At 39.7% G+C, this 13,586-nt stretch overlaps 1 protein-coding gene across 1 annotated transcript in view; it reads right to left on the reverse strand.

The window, feature by feature from the left end:
- The window catches only part of LOC101853605 (probable E3 ubiquitin-protein ligase HECTD4), a gene marked incomplete in the record, with an annotated part of 74,361 nt that overhangs the window by 56,459 nt on the left and 4,316 nt on the right, over positions 1-13,586 (reverse strand). Inside the window, 10 exon segments of the mRNA XM_035968422.1 lie at positions 76-143; positions 451-776; positions 1,392-1,538; positions 2,287-2,400; positions 3,335-3,508; positions 5,538-5,718; positions 6,381-6,548; positions 9,038-9,185; positions 10,289-10,397; positions 11,268-11,512. Of these exon segments, the coding sequence (XP_035824315.1) occupies positions 76-143; positions 451-776; positions 1,392-1,538; positions 2,287-2,400; positions 3,335-3,508; positions 5,538-5,718; positions 6,381-6,548; positions 9,038-9,185; positions 10,289-10,397; positions 11,268-11,512 (1,680 nt within the window).

Raw genomic sequence — 13,586 nt, forward strand, 5'->3', positions numbered from 1 at the left:
ATTAAAACATAAGTTCCACTGGAAACAAAGACAACAAACAGTTGTAATGAACATGAAAATCTGCGCCCGTCTCACCTTGAGGTTTTGATTTGTTCATCAGTTTGGGCATTGTCCGTCTTAGTTGGGTTGGTCTTGAAGATAAGCTGAGGACACAATATATTCTTTAAAAACAAGTAATGTCAGCTGACATATACAAATATTTAGTCAAAACAAAAACATTTAGACGCACCAACTTATTTCAGTGAAAGGCAAACATAATGACATGATAAGATAATCTAATGCTAAGGAAACAACAGCAAACAGACAATGAAGAAGTAGGATCTACCAGTGATGGATTCCCACCAACTACTCATTGTTATTTTCAAAGCAATATACAGATGGTGGCATGAAATAAAAACATTCCCCCCCAAAAAAATAATTCAAAACTCGGCCCAAACTTCCTCTACCAACCTGCAGCACAACCAGGCAACAAATGACTGCCTGCTCGTCCTGGTCGGCGATAGCCCTGGCCAACACGTCCGTCACTCGACTCAGATGGTAGATATCCAGCGGCTGTTGTTGCTGCTGCTGTTGCAGATGTTGCTGCTGCTGCTGCTGCTGGCGCTGCTGTGAGTCCCCTCCGACCGCCCCACCACTACCACCACCAGCCGCGCCCGATTGGCTCTGCGAGGCTGCCAGTCTCTGAGTGGACTCACAGGTCATCTGGTGCAGACACATGCTGCTCACGTTGTGGAGGAGGGTGCTGGTCACAACAGACACAGGGACAAGTTTGCTGCCTGGACACACACACAGAATAAAGACAATAAAAAAAACAATTTTTAAATAAAAATAATAATAATAATAATAATAATAATAATAAAAATAACAATAATGATAAAGGCAATAACAATAACAACAATAATAATAATAATAATAATAATGATGATAATAGTAATAATAATAATAGTAAAAATGATAACAGTAATAAAATAAAAATCATCATAATAATAATACTATTAAAGGGAATTTATATAGTACTAATCCCTAGAAGGCTCTAGGTGCTGTACAATGAATTTCCTGCCTGTATATATAGACACATGGGGATGGGGGCACGGGCTTCATTCTCATTATTATTCGCAAATCCTGTTTTGAAAGTTAACATTTTTTCTTCAGCAAATGCAAGTCCGTGAGGAGCTTTACTATAAGACAGAGAATACTTATTTTCTGACATAAAAACGGACTTTTGAAATCAGCCCTTGATAATGAATGAAACAAAAATTTTTACCTACTGGCTCGGAGCTATGCAATGGTAACAGTGGTAAAGACAATAAAGTTTTCAAGATTCGATAACATAAGGCAAGATTGCTACATTCGACAAAGCATAACTGTAACATTATTTCTCCACAACTGACCATCAAGGCTGACGGGCAGGCTGGTGTCCGAGATGCCCAGTCGGGACTGGACGTGGTGGGGTGGGAGGTTGCCGGGGTTCTGGAACTGGTCAACATACTCGCCGCTGGACATCCACAGCAGGTTGTTGCTGATGTCGAAGCATGCACCTGGGGGGAAATAAAAGAAAAGTTTGAGTGATAGTTTTGTTCGAGAAAAGAGAAGCACATTGACAGAATAATGGTCATTTAGTGGTAAAGTAAAACAAACTATCAAAAACAACAGAGGGAAAGTAAAGAGGTAGGACCTACCAGCGGCACCCTCCAATCACTAGAAAAATAAAGAAGAAAAGAAGAAACTTTTAACAGCAAAGGGGAAAAACTTGTATTAAAAAGTCAAAAACAAAGTAAAATAGTTTTAAAAAAACAAGGTAAAAGAAGTTAGAAAAGAGGAAAAAGTCTAAAATGTTGCAAACTTCGAAGCACACAGCTGGGTACGGATGAGGGGGGAGGGGGGATGTACTAAAAGTCAAAACAAAGAACAGTCTATCACACACATAGTGAAATCAGCCGGACACAGAAATCTTTTTGGTATGTACTACTTTTAAATACAAAGAACAAATACAAATTAGAGGATTGCTGGGATCGGATGAAGTATGGAGTGGGCTTGCCCATGAGGACAGTAGAGTAGCCATGAAGACCATCCCGGGGCACCCTGAAATGTCCGGCTATAGGGGCTCTGGTGAAGCTCTGACGGGTCAAGCAAGCAAGCAGTAGATATTGAAATGCTTCTATTTTAGTGTTTACTGCTTCTGCAAAACAAATAGGTCATATTGGCACTGAAGATTAGAGGAAAAGTTTCTACAGTCAATAGAGAAGATTAAACAACCAGACCACCAGCGACACCATGGTGACCCACCTATGCCCGTCAGCGGGGTCCCGCGGCCCACAGAGCTGGAGGGGGCTTCCATCAGGTCCATGCGGGCGCTGAAGTAGCCCGTTTTCACGTTGAAACACATGTTGCTGGCTAGAGCTGGGGAACACAAGGGAACACAATGGTCAATCTTCAGGACAGATGACCACTGGTCAAACAAAGACATCAGATTAGATCAGACGACCGGGTGGGTAATGGCACAGGCCAGTGTACAGTCTCAAATGACCCCGCTTTGTTTCATCAAATTTCACTCGTAAGTCCAGTACAGCCTATCCCATTTCTGCTGATTCTGGGTGCAAAGAAAAGATCTCAGTTTATAGCCTTGTGATTGGTCGTTTTTATTTTCTTTACTTTTTACTTTTACTGTTGCCTTATACCACGAGGAGACGAGGGGAGATGCAATTGTTGGGCGAAGGCCAGAGGTGTTGATGTTTGGCCCTTCACATTGTTCCTTTGGAGGGACTTGTGATTGGTTATTTTCATCACACCTATCAACTCATGACCTAGAAAATCAAATATTCAATTCTGTAGAATTTGATCAAGTCGTGCCAAAATGTTAGCATTAACCCTTCCATGAGGGAAAACCCACGTCACTCAACTGTATCAAACTATATCAAATAGAGATTTCATGACATTTTCTGCAATGTGCACTGAGTATTAAATTTCCAGTGTGATATGTACGAGCAAAGAGAAGTACATTGTCTCAAGCATGATGGTGATTTAGTGCAGGCATAAAGTAAAACAAACCACATGCTATCACTTACTAAGGGTATTGAGTTAGTTAATTCTGAGTAAAGAGAAGTACATCAACGAAATAATTACCATTTAGTACAACACAGAGGGAGAGAAAGTTTTCACCCAGTTCAGAAAGATTACCGCTACATTTCAAAAGGAACAGACACAAGAAAACACACACAAGAGAATACACACACACACACACACATACATACACCCACACCACCCATCCAATTAAACACACGTACACACACCCATCAACCCAAAAACAACACACACCCCCCCATTCTCAACTCACATCTGAGGTTAGGCATAGGTCCTCCACCACCAAAGAGTGACCGACTGACCCCTCCCGGAGCAGTGCCAGGGGCTGTGGTCAGCATGACTAAGTGGTTTCCGTCACAATACATCGGGGTTCGAACCAGGGTCTTGAGAGGCAGACCACAGCTGGTGCTGCCAGCACTGCTAGGGGCTGAGGACCCAACAAAACAATATATATAGATAAATTCATATACGTTGAACAAGCAGAGAAGAGCATACAGCCTACCTTCCATGTATTATAAATATGATCATATTCATAATTGTTATCATTTTCATTTTAATATTGTTATTATGATTATTATTGTATCATCATTATTATCATAAATGTTGTTTTTACCATTATTGTTATTACATTATTATTTGTAGTAATAACCAGAGTGCATTGCATATGTACTTATTGTGATAATATCAATATTTCACCATGACATTATCTATGGAATCTGTATTTGTCTTATAATCAGAATAAGGTGATATCTGGTAAATCAGTAATGATGGCTTTGATAAATACTCTTTATGTCTCTGTATGTTTTTAAATTGACATAGGTGGGCAAATGAAAGTGTCAAAGTACTTATATATATTTGTATATCACCATTCTTACTATACATATTGCAAGTGCTTTTCCTATCAAAAAGAATGATCTAATCCTTTTGCAATAGTGTCAAATCAGTACAACAAGAATACTTCCATGAACAATCTGACGTTAATACTCCATGAAATGGAGTAAATAATAGTTTTTAAAATCATAACAAGAAAGGGAAAAATGGTATCAAATAACCAACATTAATAAATCATGTTAAAATATTGCGGGCACCCAGAAATTTTCAAGCCAGCCTCAAGGTACATAACTTTCTCCCGTCAGTGTTCTCACTGTTCTTCAAATACAGCGTTATTTACATCAGCAGTCTGAAGGATATATACGGCTGTCAGTGTCACAAGTAATTCTTCAAGAACAACATGAGTAATTCTTCAAGAACAGAATGTTTATAAAGAGAAGTCCATCTACTAGTTTGTTTGTTTGTGTAAAGAGAAGCAATTCGACACAAAAATGGTCATTTAGTGCTGGAAAATGGTAATACATCCCGACAAACGGAAACAACAGAGAGAAAGTACAAAAGTAGGACCTACCAGTGGTGCCCTCCAACAAATGAATCTACACAACAATGGTTGTATAGTGCAGGGGGAAAAGTTAGACAGACAGAAACAAAGGGTGACCAGTAAAGAAGTAGGACCTACCAGGGGTGCCTTCCAACCAACCACAGACACTTCACTACTGTACAGGAGTAATAAAGCGATCTTAAACTAGTCATTCTCAGCTGAAGACGGTAAAACGACAACACTGAAACTGACAACACTACGAGTCTTTGACTGGCTTCCATTTGAATTCTTGTCGGGATACTTTGGTCTTCTCTTCTGAAATACAGAGCCTACCAAACTTTCTTTGCCTCTCATTTCAAAACGTCAATAATTTTTTTCCTCATGAATTATTACCAACGCAGAGACTAGTACAAATCAACAGGAATAAACGGAATTTGTTATAGAAAGTTGCAATTCTGATTGTCAAAGAATAACTTTGATCAGAAAAGACTAGTGTGAGTACGAATAAGTTCTGAAACTGAAGCACTCCTCCTGCTGTAAATGCCAGTGTCTTTTACTGTCTCAACAAAGATACGGGGCAAAAGTCAACATTTTTATTGGCATGTGAACAGGAAATGAATTCTCACCTGCAACTTACAAGTTTGCATATTTCCTAACCATAAAATTGCATTTGTAAGTAGTTATTTCGGTTTCTTATTATTGGTACGATAAAAATAGGTTACTTCATTCCTTTCCTCCACAGAGAACAGTCTTATTTCAAGGATTCAATATTCAGTTACTGAGACATTTCCACTTTTGCTCAAGTCATAAAGTTAACCTAGACAAGCACCATTTTTTCAAGTTGTCTCAAGACAATAAAAAGTGACTTGAACAATTGAGTTATGACCATGACAGAATGTCAAAACAACACTGTAAAATAAATCAGTGTAACGCAAGCAGGAGAGGTGCTAAGAGGAAAACTGGTTAAACTGATGCTTCGGAAAAAAAGTTTCGTATATCCTGCAGACTTTCAAAGAGTTAACAAGGAGAAACTATCTCAGGCGATGCTTTGGGCAAGCTGCCGAGGTGAGGAATTCCAACAAACCGTCATCCTTCCGAGAGATGAAAGTCTCGCCTCCAGTCAGAGCCATGAGGGTGGCTGCGCTGTTGGAGCCCCTCAGGGGGCGCAGTCGGTTCAGGATAGCCTCATTCATGTTCTTGTGGACCACTTCCTCCTTCTTCTGCAGGCTGACACTCATGCGCAGCGGTCGCACTTCTAGATCCTTCTGTCAACACACACACAGAAAAGCATATACAATAAAACCTCAGTGTCTTCTTCTGACAACACCACACACAGAGAAAGAAAACATATAAACGGTCTCGCAAGCTCATTGTGAAATTGGCAGGATGCAGAAATATTTTCATTGTGTGTGAATTTTTTTGTGTACATTTTTTCAATTTAATACAAAGAAAATATACAGATAAAAGCACATGTATATATCGAGTGTCAATAATACACGCTAAATTTCAAGTGTGGTAAAAAAAATTACTGTACTTTTGATTTAACGAACAAAGAGCAGAACTAATTTAAAGTAGAACAGCTCTCCAGGGATGCCACTGGGCTTTTGTAAAAATAACTGAAAATTTACTAAGCTGCATTTGCAAACAAGAAGACAGTTAATAAAAATAGCTACTGTGGGGTTAAACAAAACAAATGCTTAGAATAACAACTGTTCTTTTTACTGCTTTGTTTTAAAAAAATTATGGAAATAAAGGGGGCGGGGGATTCCTGGCACTCATATACAACTGCAATCCAAAAAAAAAAAAAGAAGAAAAAAAAAGAAAGGAAAGAAAACGAGATTCAAATTGAAGGTTCAGCCTTCAGTTAAAGATAAACAAACAAAAAATCAGTATTCGTTATATCAAGTCTTTTCAGTCGCCATCATACCTCTATGGTGAAAGCATTGACATTGACGCTGACACCTTTGGCGTTCTTGTCCTGAAGCGCAGCCGGACACCACAACCAGTAGAGATAGACACCATCGCTGCAGAAACCCACGGTCGTGCACAGACCGGGCTGGAGGAAAACCTTGGGTTTGGGGATCACCTTTATAGGCTGTGCGGACACACAAAGATTTGTTTGTTGGAAAAAAATGTTTGAACATTATATTTCTTAAATTGTAGGAGTTTAAAATGGACCCATCTGAGGAGGGGCAAAGAGTTATGAATAGACTGAAGACCCACAGTTCTGGAATCAAGTAGTAAATAGTGCTTCCAATAGCAAAACCCCAAAATGGAGGAAAAACTGGCGCAGAGTATGGGGGCCGCAGAAGGCCCCCAGTGGGTCCAGGGTTTTTCTTACAGGAAGAAAATTTGCAATTGAAGAGCTAAAATTTGGCCTTTCTGAGCCTAAAATTTAAAAAAGAATGAGATTCACACACAAAGTAAAGCCACTATTTAACTTTAACCAGGGCTAAATAGGTAAAAGGAAAAGTAGCCTATACTTTGTAAGTAGAAGCTCCTCCTGGGGACTACACAAGAATGTGCATGCTTCATCACTACATAAAAACTACTGAGCAACAAATGATGATAGGCCTAATGGTAAAAACTTGTTGGTCAGTCGGGAGGAAGAAGGAAAAAAAAAACCTTCCAGGACCGGGATTTAATCCCACTCATAAAATAATATTGTACGACTTCAAACGCATTTGGCCATCAGAACTTCCAACGGTGAAAGGTAGTTTAAGCTTGTCTTTACAGTCACAGCAAAGGGTCACGAGGGGAAATGCAACATAGCCTAGATCTAGATTTTTACAACGGAGAAAGTGAAAAAGTCGGAAACATGAGGAAGGAACCATCAATGAGGCTGCGGGCATCAGATCGGCAGATGAAGTCTGGACGAAACTAAAAAAATGGCGGAAAATAGGAAGCATTAAGAAAAGCAAGGTATTTTATGCCCCAATCCTTACAACTCGTACCATTTAGGAGGAGGGCTGCTTTCATCCTGCTTGTCAGCTTCAACCCCGGTTGAGGATACATTATCACAGCACATTAACGGAGATACTCAATGAAAAAAAAAATAATCCCCGAACCGGAATCAATCTGATGTCTTTGGTGTGCGATGGTTAAGTAAGTAACCACTACACTACAGATGCCGGTAGAAAGGAGTAAGATAGAAAAGAAAAAAAAACCCCTAGTTGCATGACCTTTGGTTGATCAAGGCCTATTTTCTCTTCAGTTAGTTCACATGGGCCCTACACATGAACATGTAACAACATGCGGTGTGTTTCGAGACAAAACTGGTATTGAACTTTCTCATTTCTCTTGTCTAGCACAGAGCTCAGTGAAGTATGCTGATCTCTTCTTTCGTCTGCTCTGTGTGACCATTTGTCAGAGTAAGAATGCTGATAATGTCAAAGAGAGATCACAATTCAAACAGCTAGCAGCTCATATTGCAGTTTCTGAAAGAAGTGAAAAAAAAAGAAAAATGAAATTTGACGCATGTATGGCATTCCCAACTCTACGCTGTCGACAAACATCACTATTTGAAAACCCTCTCTAAACCAAAAATAGTCCTGCAGGTTTCAATTAACTCACTTGCGACTGGGCCCTTTCACCAGTCACAAGCGTTGAAGACTGGCGTTTTGGGGGGTATTTCAATAAATCACCACAACTCTCAGAATTACCCTATTGTAATCATTTTTTGACACAGTAAAGTAACATTCAAGCTTAATCTAATACAAAAAAACTAAAGTTGTCTAAGTCTAATACTTTAATTTGTATGATTTTTTAAAAATTGGCATGAATTTGATTTTCGAAAAATTTCCAGAGACGTGACAAGTAGAATGAAATTCACTGCAACAACAAAAATAAAAGTTCAAAGTGTTCTGGTTTGATTTGTATACATGTGCAAGTGTTTGGTGAAAATATAAAAGCTGGTCTGTGCATTGATTCAGACCCATACACTGAATTACATGAGACAGATGTACGGCACGACGTTGTGATTTCGTTGCGCGAAAAACAACACCGGTACTAGTGCTAGATCTAGCCCTAGAACTACGACTCAGGCCGTGTTCGGGTACATATCCAGGATCCTAACTATTAGACACATCATATTCTGAGACACTAGAACTAGTAAAACGCACAGAAGTATAGAAAACGGCGAAATTATGTGATTCTTGTTCATGCGACTTCTTCGACCGTTACTACGACGCGACTGTCGGATTACTATGAGCTGTATAGAAAAAAACAAAGCGCGAGTTCCGGTCTGTTCAACCCCAGTAGGGGTCACTGTCCTTCACCTTCAATAACTTAAAAACTACCGGCCCCAGAGATACGAAACGAAGTCTAAGTAGCTCAGGCTTGGCCAAACAAGGGTACGAGGCGGGTCTCGCGATCCGTGCGTGATTTGTAGAGCTAAAAAAAAATTCCAAAGTTGGTCACGCAGGGCTTGTGAGACCCGTCGCGAGCGTCATGGCGGGGGTCACGCAACTGTTGTGTGACCCGTCTGAAGTGAGTTAAAGCAGACTCTAATGAACTTATTTCATATGGTTAAAAGCAGAGAAGCAGCTTATTTCGTCAGCATGCTTCACAAATTTTCTGACCTACCTCTAGAGAGTTCTTGTCTATCAGCTGTACAAAGTTGGCAGTCTCCGCTGTCAGGTCGTACTTCTGGGGTCGGAACAGCAGCATACCCAGTCCACCGTAGGCCAGGCGCCCAGGCCCCACGTCTGTTGTCTTGTTGTACACGTAGCCCCTGAGACACAGGATATTGGAACAAATAAGTTTTACACTATTAACACCATTTAGGGGGCAGGCTGCTATGACTTTAGTTTCAGTGCCAGTTTTACAGCAATTGCAACACAAATAGTTCATATAAGTGTCAAAGATTAAAGGTGTTACTGGAGAGTAGCATACCAAAAAAGAGATGAGATAAGGACGATAGACGTTTAAAAATTAAGAGGGAGCAAACCACACCAGGGCACACGGCAACCACCCACATACTATGACTCAACCAGCCAGGGCCAACCTAAGCTGCATGGCATGAATACCATAAAAAGATAGAGGCCTTGGATAAAACATTGTCTACCCCAGACTTTGGCTAAATCCTCTGCACAAAAGGCATGCAACGTTCTCGTAACACAAAAGACACCACTTGATTTACTGCAGAAGTCTGCAAAGCAAGAAAAGAGCACATCTGAACACATGCACTACTCTCACTGATGTTGTTTCTCCCATACACTGATACTTACGGTTCTCCCAACTGAGAGTTTAACATTATAGAGTAAAGAGTAAAAAGAAAAGCGTACTGATATGGAGAAAGAGTTATAAAAAAGAAGAATGTCCATATAGAGAAAACATAAAAAGTAAAGACAGGCATATCGACTTGGAGTTGGAGTTGTAAGAGTAAAAGAGTGGAGAGATGCATATGCATTGATTTGAAAAAAGAGTAAAGAGAAATATATAGCCTTGATAAAAAGGTAAAGAGAAAAAAAAAGTTTAGATATCAACTTGGAAAAAGAATAAAAAGTGAAGAGAAACATATTGACCTGGAGAAAGAGTAGAGTTTAAATAGATCCATATATTGACTTTACAACCCTTTAGCACCAGGAAAAAGTAAAACAAATAAACAACAGAGGGAAGAAAAAAAGTTGGGACCTGCCCCCGACCCTTCCAGGCACCTATAGGGAAGAACATAGGAGGTACTGTTGTGTATACAAAACAAATCCCATACAAATTATAATTACAAATGAGTTTGAGTTTGAAATGTTTTACGGTGCTATCAACACAATTCGGTTACTTTTCATACAAATTAAATGTCTGTGACAAGACTTTCAGATTCAAATGAACAGGAGTTACCTGAGAGTGCCTCGAAGTCCAGTGCCAACTTTGGCGATACCTTTGCCAAAACTGTTGGTGGTGTAGAGGAAAGAGCCATCCGTAGTGACGCTCCTGCCCAGTTCTTGGTCTAAACAAATAGATAAAGGGGTTAAGAGGGGAGGATAGTAAAAATCATCACATGAGCCGTGAGGTAACACTAAAGTCATAACACGGACATTTCAAACCATTTGATTTAAGTAACAAAAACACAGCCATGTCTCAGTAAACAGAGGTGGTTCCCTGCTCTGTGTGTGTAAGGGGGTGGAATTTGGTGGTGGCATTATGATTATTTCTATCCAGCTGACAGCACAGATTCAATTCTCATCAGAAAAATCCAAGAAATTAATTCTGGCTGATATCATAATCTTGCAGAAATACAGACTGAAAATAATCAAAGAAAATGACAAAACATGACAAAAACCATGACAATACCTGCTGAATGCATATTTCCGTGGACCAGAAATTATTGTTGCCCACAAACATGCTAAAAATAAATATATAATATAATTGTGTAACGACACTATGAAATCAGGAGCTCGTCATTTTTTGCGTGGGTGGAGATAAATAGGCCGAAATTTTATTCATCTTTTTCGCTTTCAATGAAAAAAATACACATCTATCTCGAATAGCAGTCAAGATACCTGCGATTGAAGAAGGTGAGGTAGCCTGGTTTCAGTGGTAAATTAGCGAGAAAATGGCGCCAAGGTTTGGTAACTCCAAAAAGAGTTCTTGAAAACAAAAAAAAAGAAATATTTTGTGCCTTTACTTTACTCAACATTTTTCATTAAAATTCACATGGAAATGTATGTTTTTGTATCAGGACACAAAAGAGGTTGAGCCAAAAACACAAAAATTTCGATAAAAATTGCATAACTGGCGAAAAAATTTCTGTTTCTCCGCATTCTTTACTTTGACAAGCGCTTGATTTCACCACAATGCTTCACAATTAATACTTCACCTTTCTCTTTATCCTTCTCATTACTTTCTTTGGACTCAGAGGCAGCAGCTTCTGCACTGCTCGGCCCCAAGAGATCATCCAAGCCCCAGCTAAGAATGTATCTGGACCCAAGAAAGGAGGAGATGAGCCCTTGTGAGCCCTCACACTCCAGGAGAGAGGACAGAACATCAGCGACTGGGAGAGGAGGGAAGTCCGCCAGCTGCTGCAGGAGGTGCACTGCATGAATGAACGTCTTCACGTGACCTCTGGAAACAAATAAAGGACCCCCTATTTAGAAAATAACTAACAAAATGAATATCATTGAGATGAATTTTTTTTAAAAAGAGGATAGGCTATCTGTTTTATTTTACATCTTATGGGAGATTTGTGTATGTGTGTGTGTGTGTGTGGGGGGGGGGGGGTACATTGGAATGACAATATAGCCTATTTATCAAGAAATGGAGATTTCGAAAACTGTATCAACAGAGGTAAGAAACCAAGATTGAACTTAGAAAGAAAAATGTTGTTTTGTCAGGGAGACTTCTGTAACGAGCGACCACTCCAACAAAATAATAATAATAAATGACATTTATATAACGCTCAACCCCGAATAAAATACACAGGCTCTGAGCACTTTACAATACAGTACAACATACAACAGTAACATGAAACATTGTGTTCTGACTAAAGAAAATTATTCCAAATATTCATCTTATTAATTTAAAAACAGAAAAGACTTCAGCTGACATTTGAATGAATCAAAAGATTTGATTTCTCTCAACGTACTTGGTAAAGCATTCCAGATCTTGGGGCCTTGGTATTCAAATGCCCTTTCACCCAAACACAATATAAAGAAGAGACTTAACCCTATAACCGTAACCCTACCCCTCTATTCTACTCTGTCTCATGTGATGATAGCAGTCGCCAGGGGCAGTTTGTTAACTGGGCAAGACCGGCGGTGCCGGTCAAATTTTTGTCAGCTGGACTGTTGATAAGAGATTTATTGCTGATGAGGATTTTCATTCAGTTTTAAGTAAATCCAAGCAAACATGTATCAACATTCAAAAGCGCCTAGCCGATTTGAAGGCGCTAAAATTGAGAAATGGGGTTCATTGCTGTTTTGTCGCGACACAGCCTCATTCCTTCACGTTTGTTATCGCGCCGGCTCTTAACTTTAAATCGTCTCCCGTCAAGCCGTCACCTCATGGGAACTTCGTACTACGTACGAGGCCAGACCAAACACGGCGGGCGTAGGCCTAGCGATGACGTCAGTCCCCTGGACAAATCCATCGACTGCCCTCAGATGGAATAGAGGATCCCTTGATTGCCAAATTGGCCTCTGCGTTGCTTACAAAATTAACAAGAGACTGTCTTGAGCAGCACAGACAAATGAATTATTTTATCAGCAGTACATGTATTTATCGTTCACCTTTCTGTAACTATCATCAGAACATTTATTGTCAGCATGGCACTAATCTTTTTTGTGTATTGAATTTTTAGCCACCTATAGTTCCTGTTTGATATTTATTCGTTGCTTTCTCCCCACTAATAATTTACCTGGCCCACATGAGTCTAGCTGGCGAAAAGAGGAATCGTCTAGTGAAGATATATAAGGAGAATTATAACGAGGAGCGATAGGCACTCGGCTGTCAGAGCCTTGGTCGAAAACATTATAAGCCTGCCCCCTCCCTTCCTTCTCCTTTTCCACCGTCACCTAGCTAGACACCAAGTTCTATATTTAGCATTTGACACACTTCCCCACTTTGTTACAACAATGTTCTGAGAACTGAGAAATACGATGAAGAACGTTTGATTAAATAATGATGGAAAATTGTTATTGTGCTAACTTTGTCCAGCCTTGGCACAGTATCAGATTGTAGATTTAATCTGCATGGGACAGTGTCACTGGTACAGTATCAATTGACTTTTTGCCATCATACAGGACAGCTCTTATTACATATTTACAGGCTGAGTGCACGTCGATATCGTGTGTGGGTGAGTAGAAAGTAAAAGTCTTTCTTTGGTTAAAGTACTGGAGGCCATGACCAGCAGTTTTTTGTGCTTCTCACTTTCAGTTTATTTTCTAGCATCAGACTCTAGTAGTAGTGGGGGTTTTTTCTGTGCCGATCAAGTCAGTTTCTATTAATCTCAGTAACTTCCATCATACATTAATCATAATATTTTGTTTCTTGACACTACCATTTTCAGCTCTTTCACATTATAATAATGTTTATAGAGGTGTGTGTGAGTGGGGATGGCGAAAGTAGGGGTATAAGAGAGGAGAGAGAGAGAGAGAGAGAGTGAGTGAGAGAGAGAGTGTGTGTGTGTGTGTGTGTGTGT

Source organism: Aplysia californica, unplaced genomic scaffold, assembly GCF_000002075.1.
Source record: "Aplysia californica isolate F4 #8 unplaced genomic scaffold, AplCal3.0 scaffold00058, whole genome shotgun sequence".
Lineage (NCBI taxonomy): Eukaryota > Metazoa > Mollusca > Gastropoda > Aplysiida > Aplysiidae > Aplysia > Aplysia californica.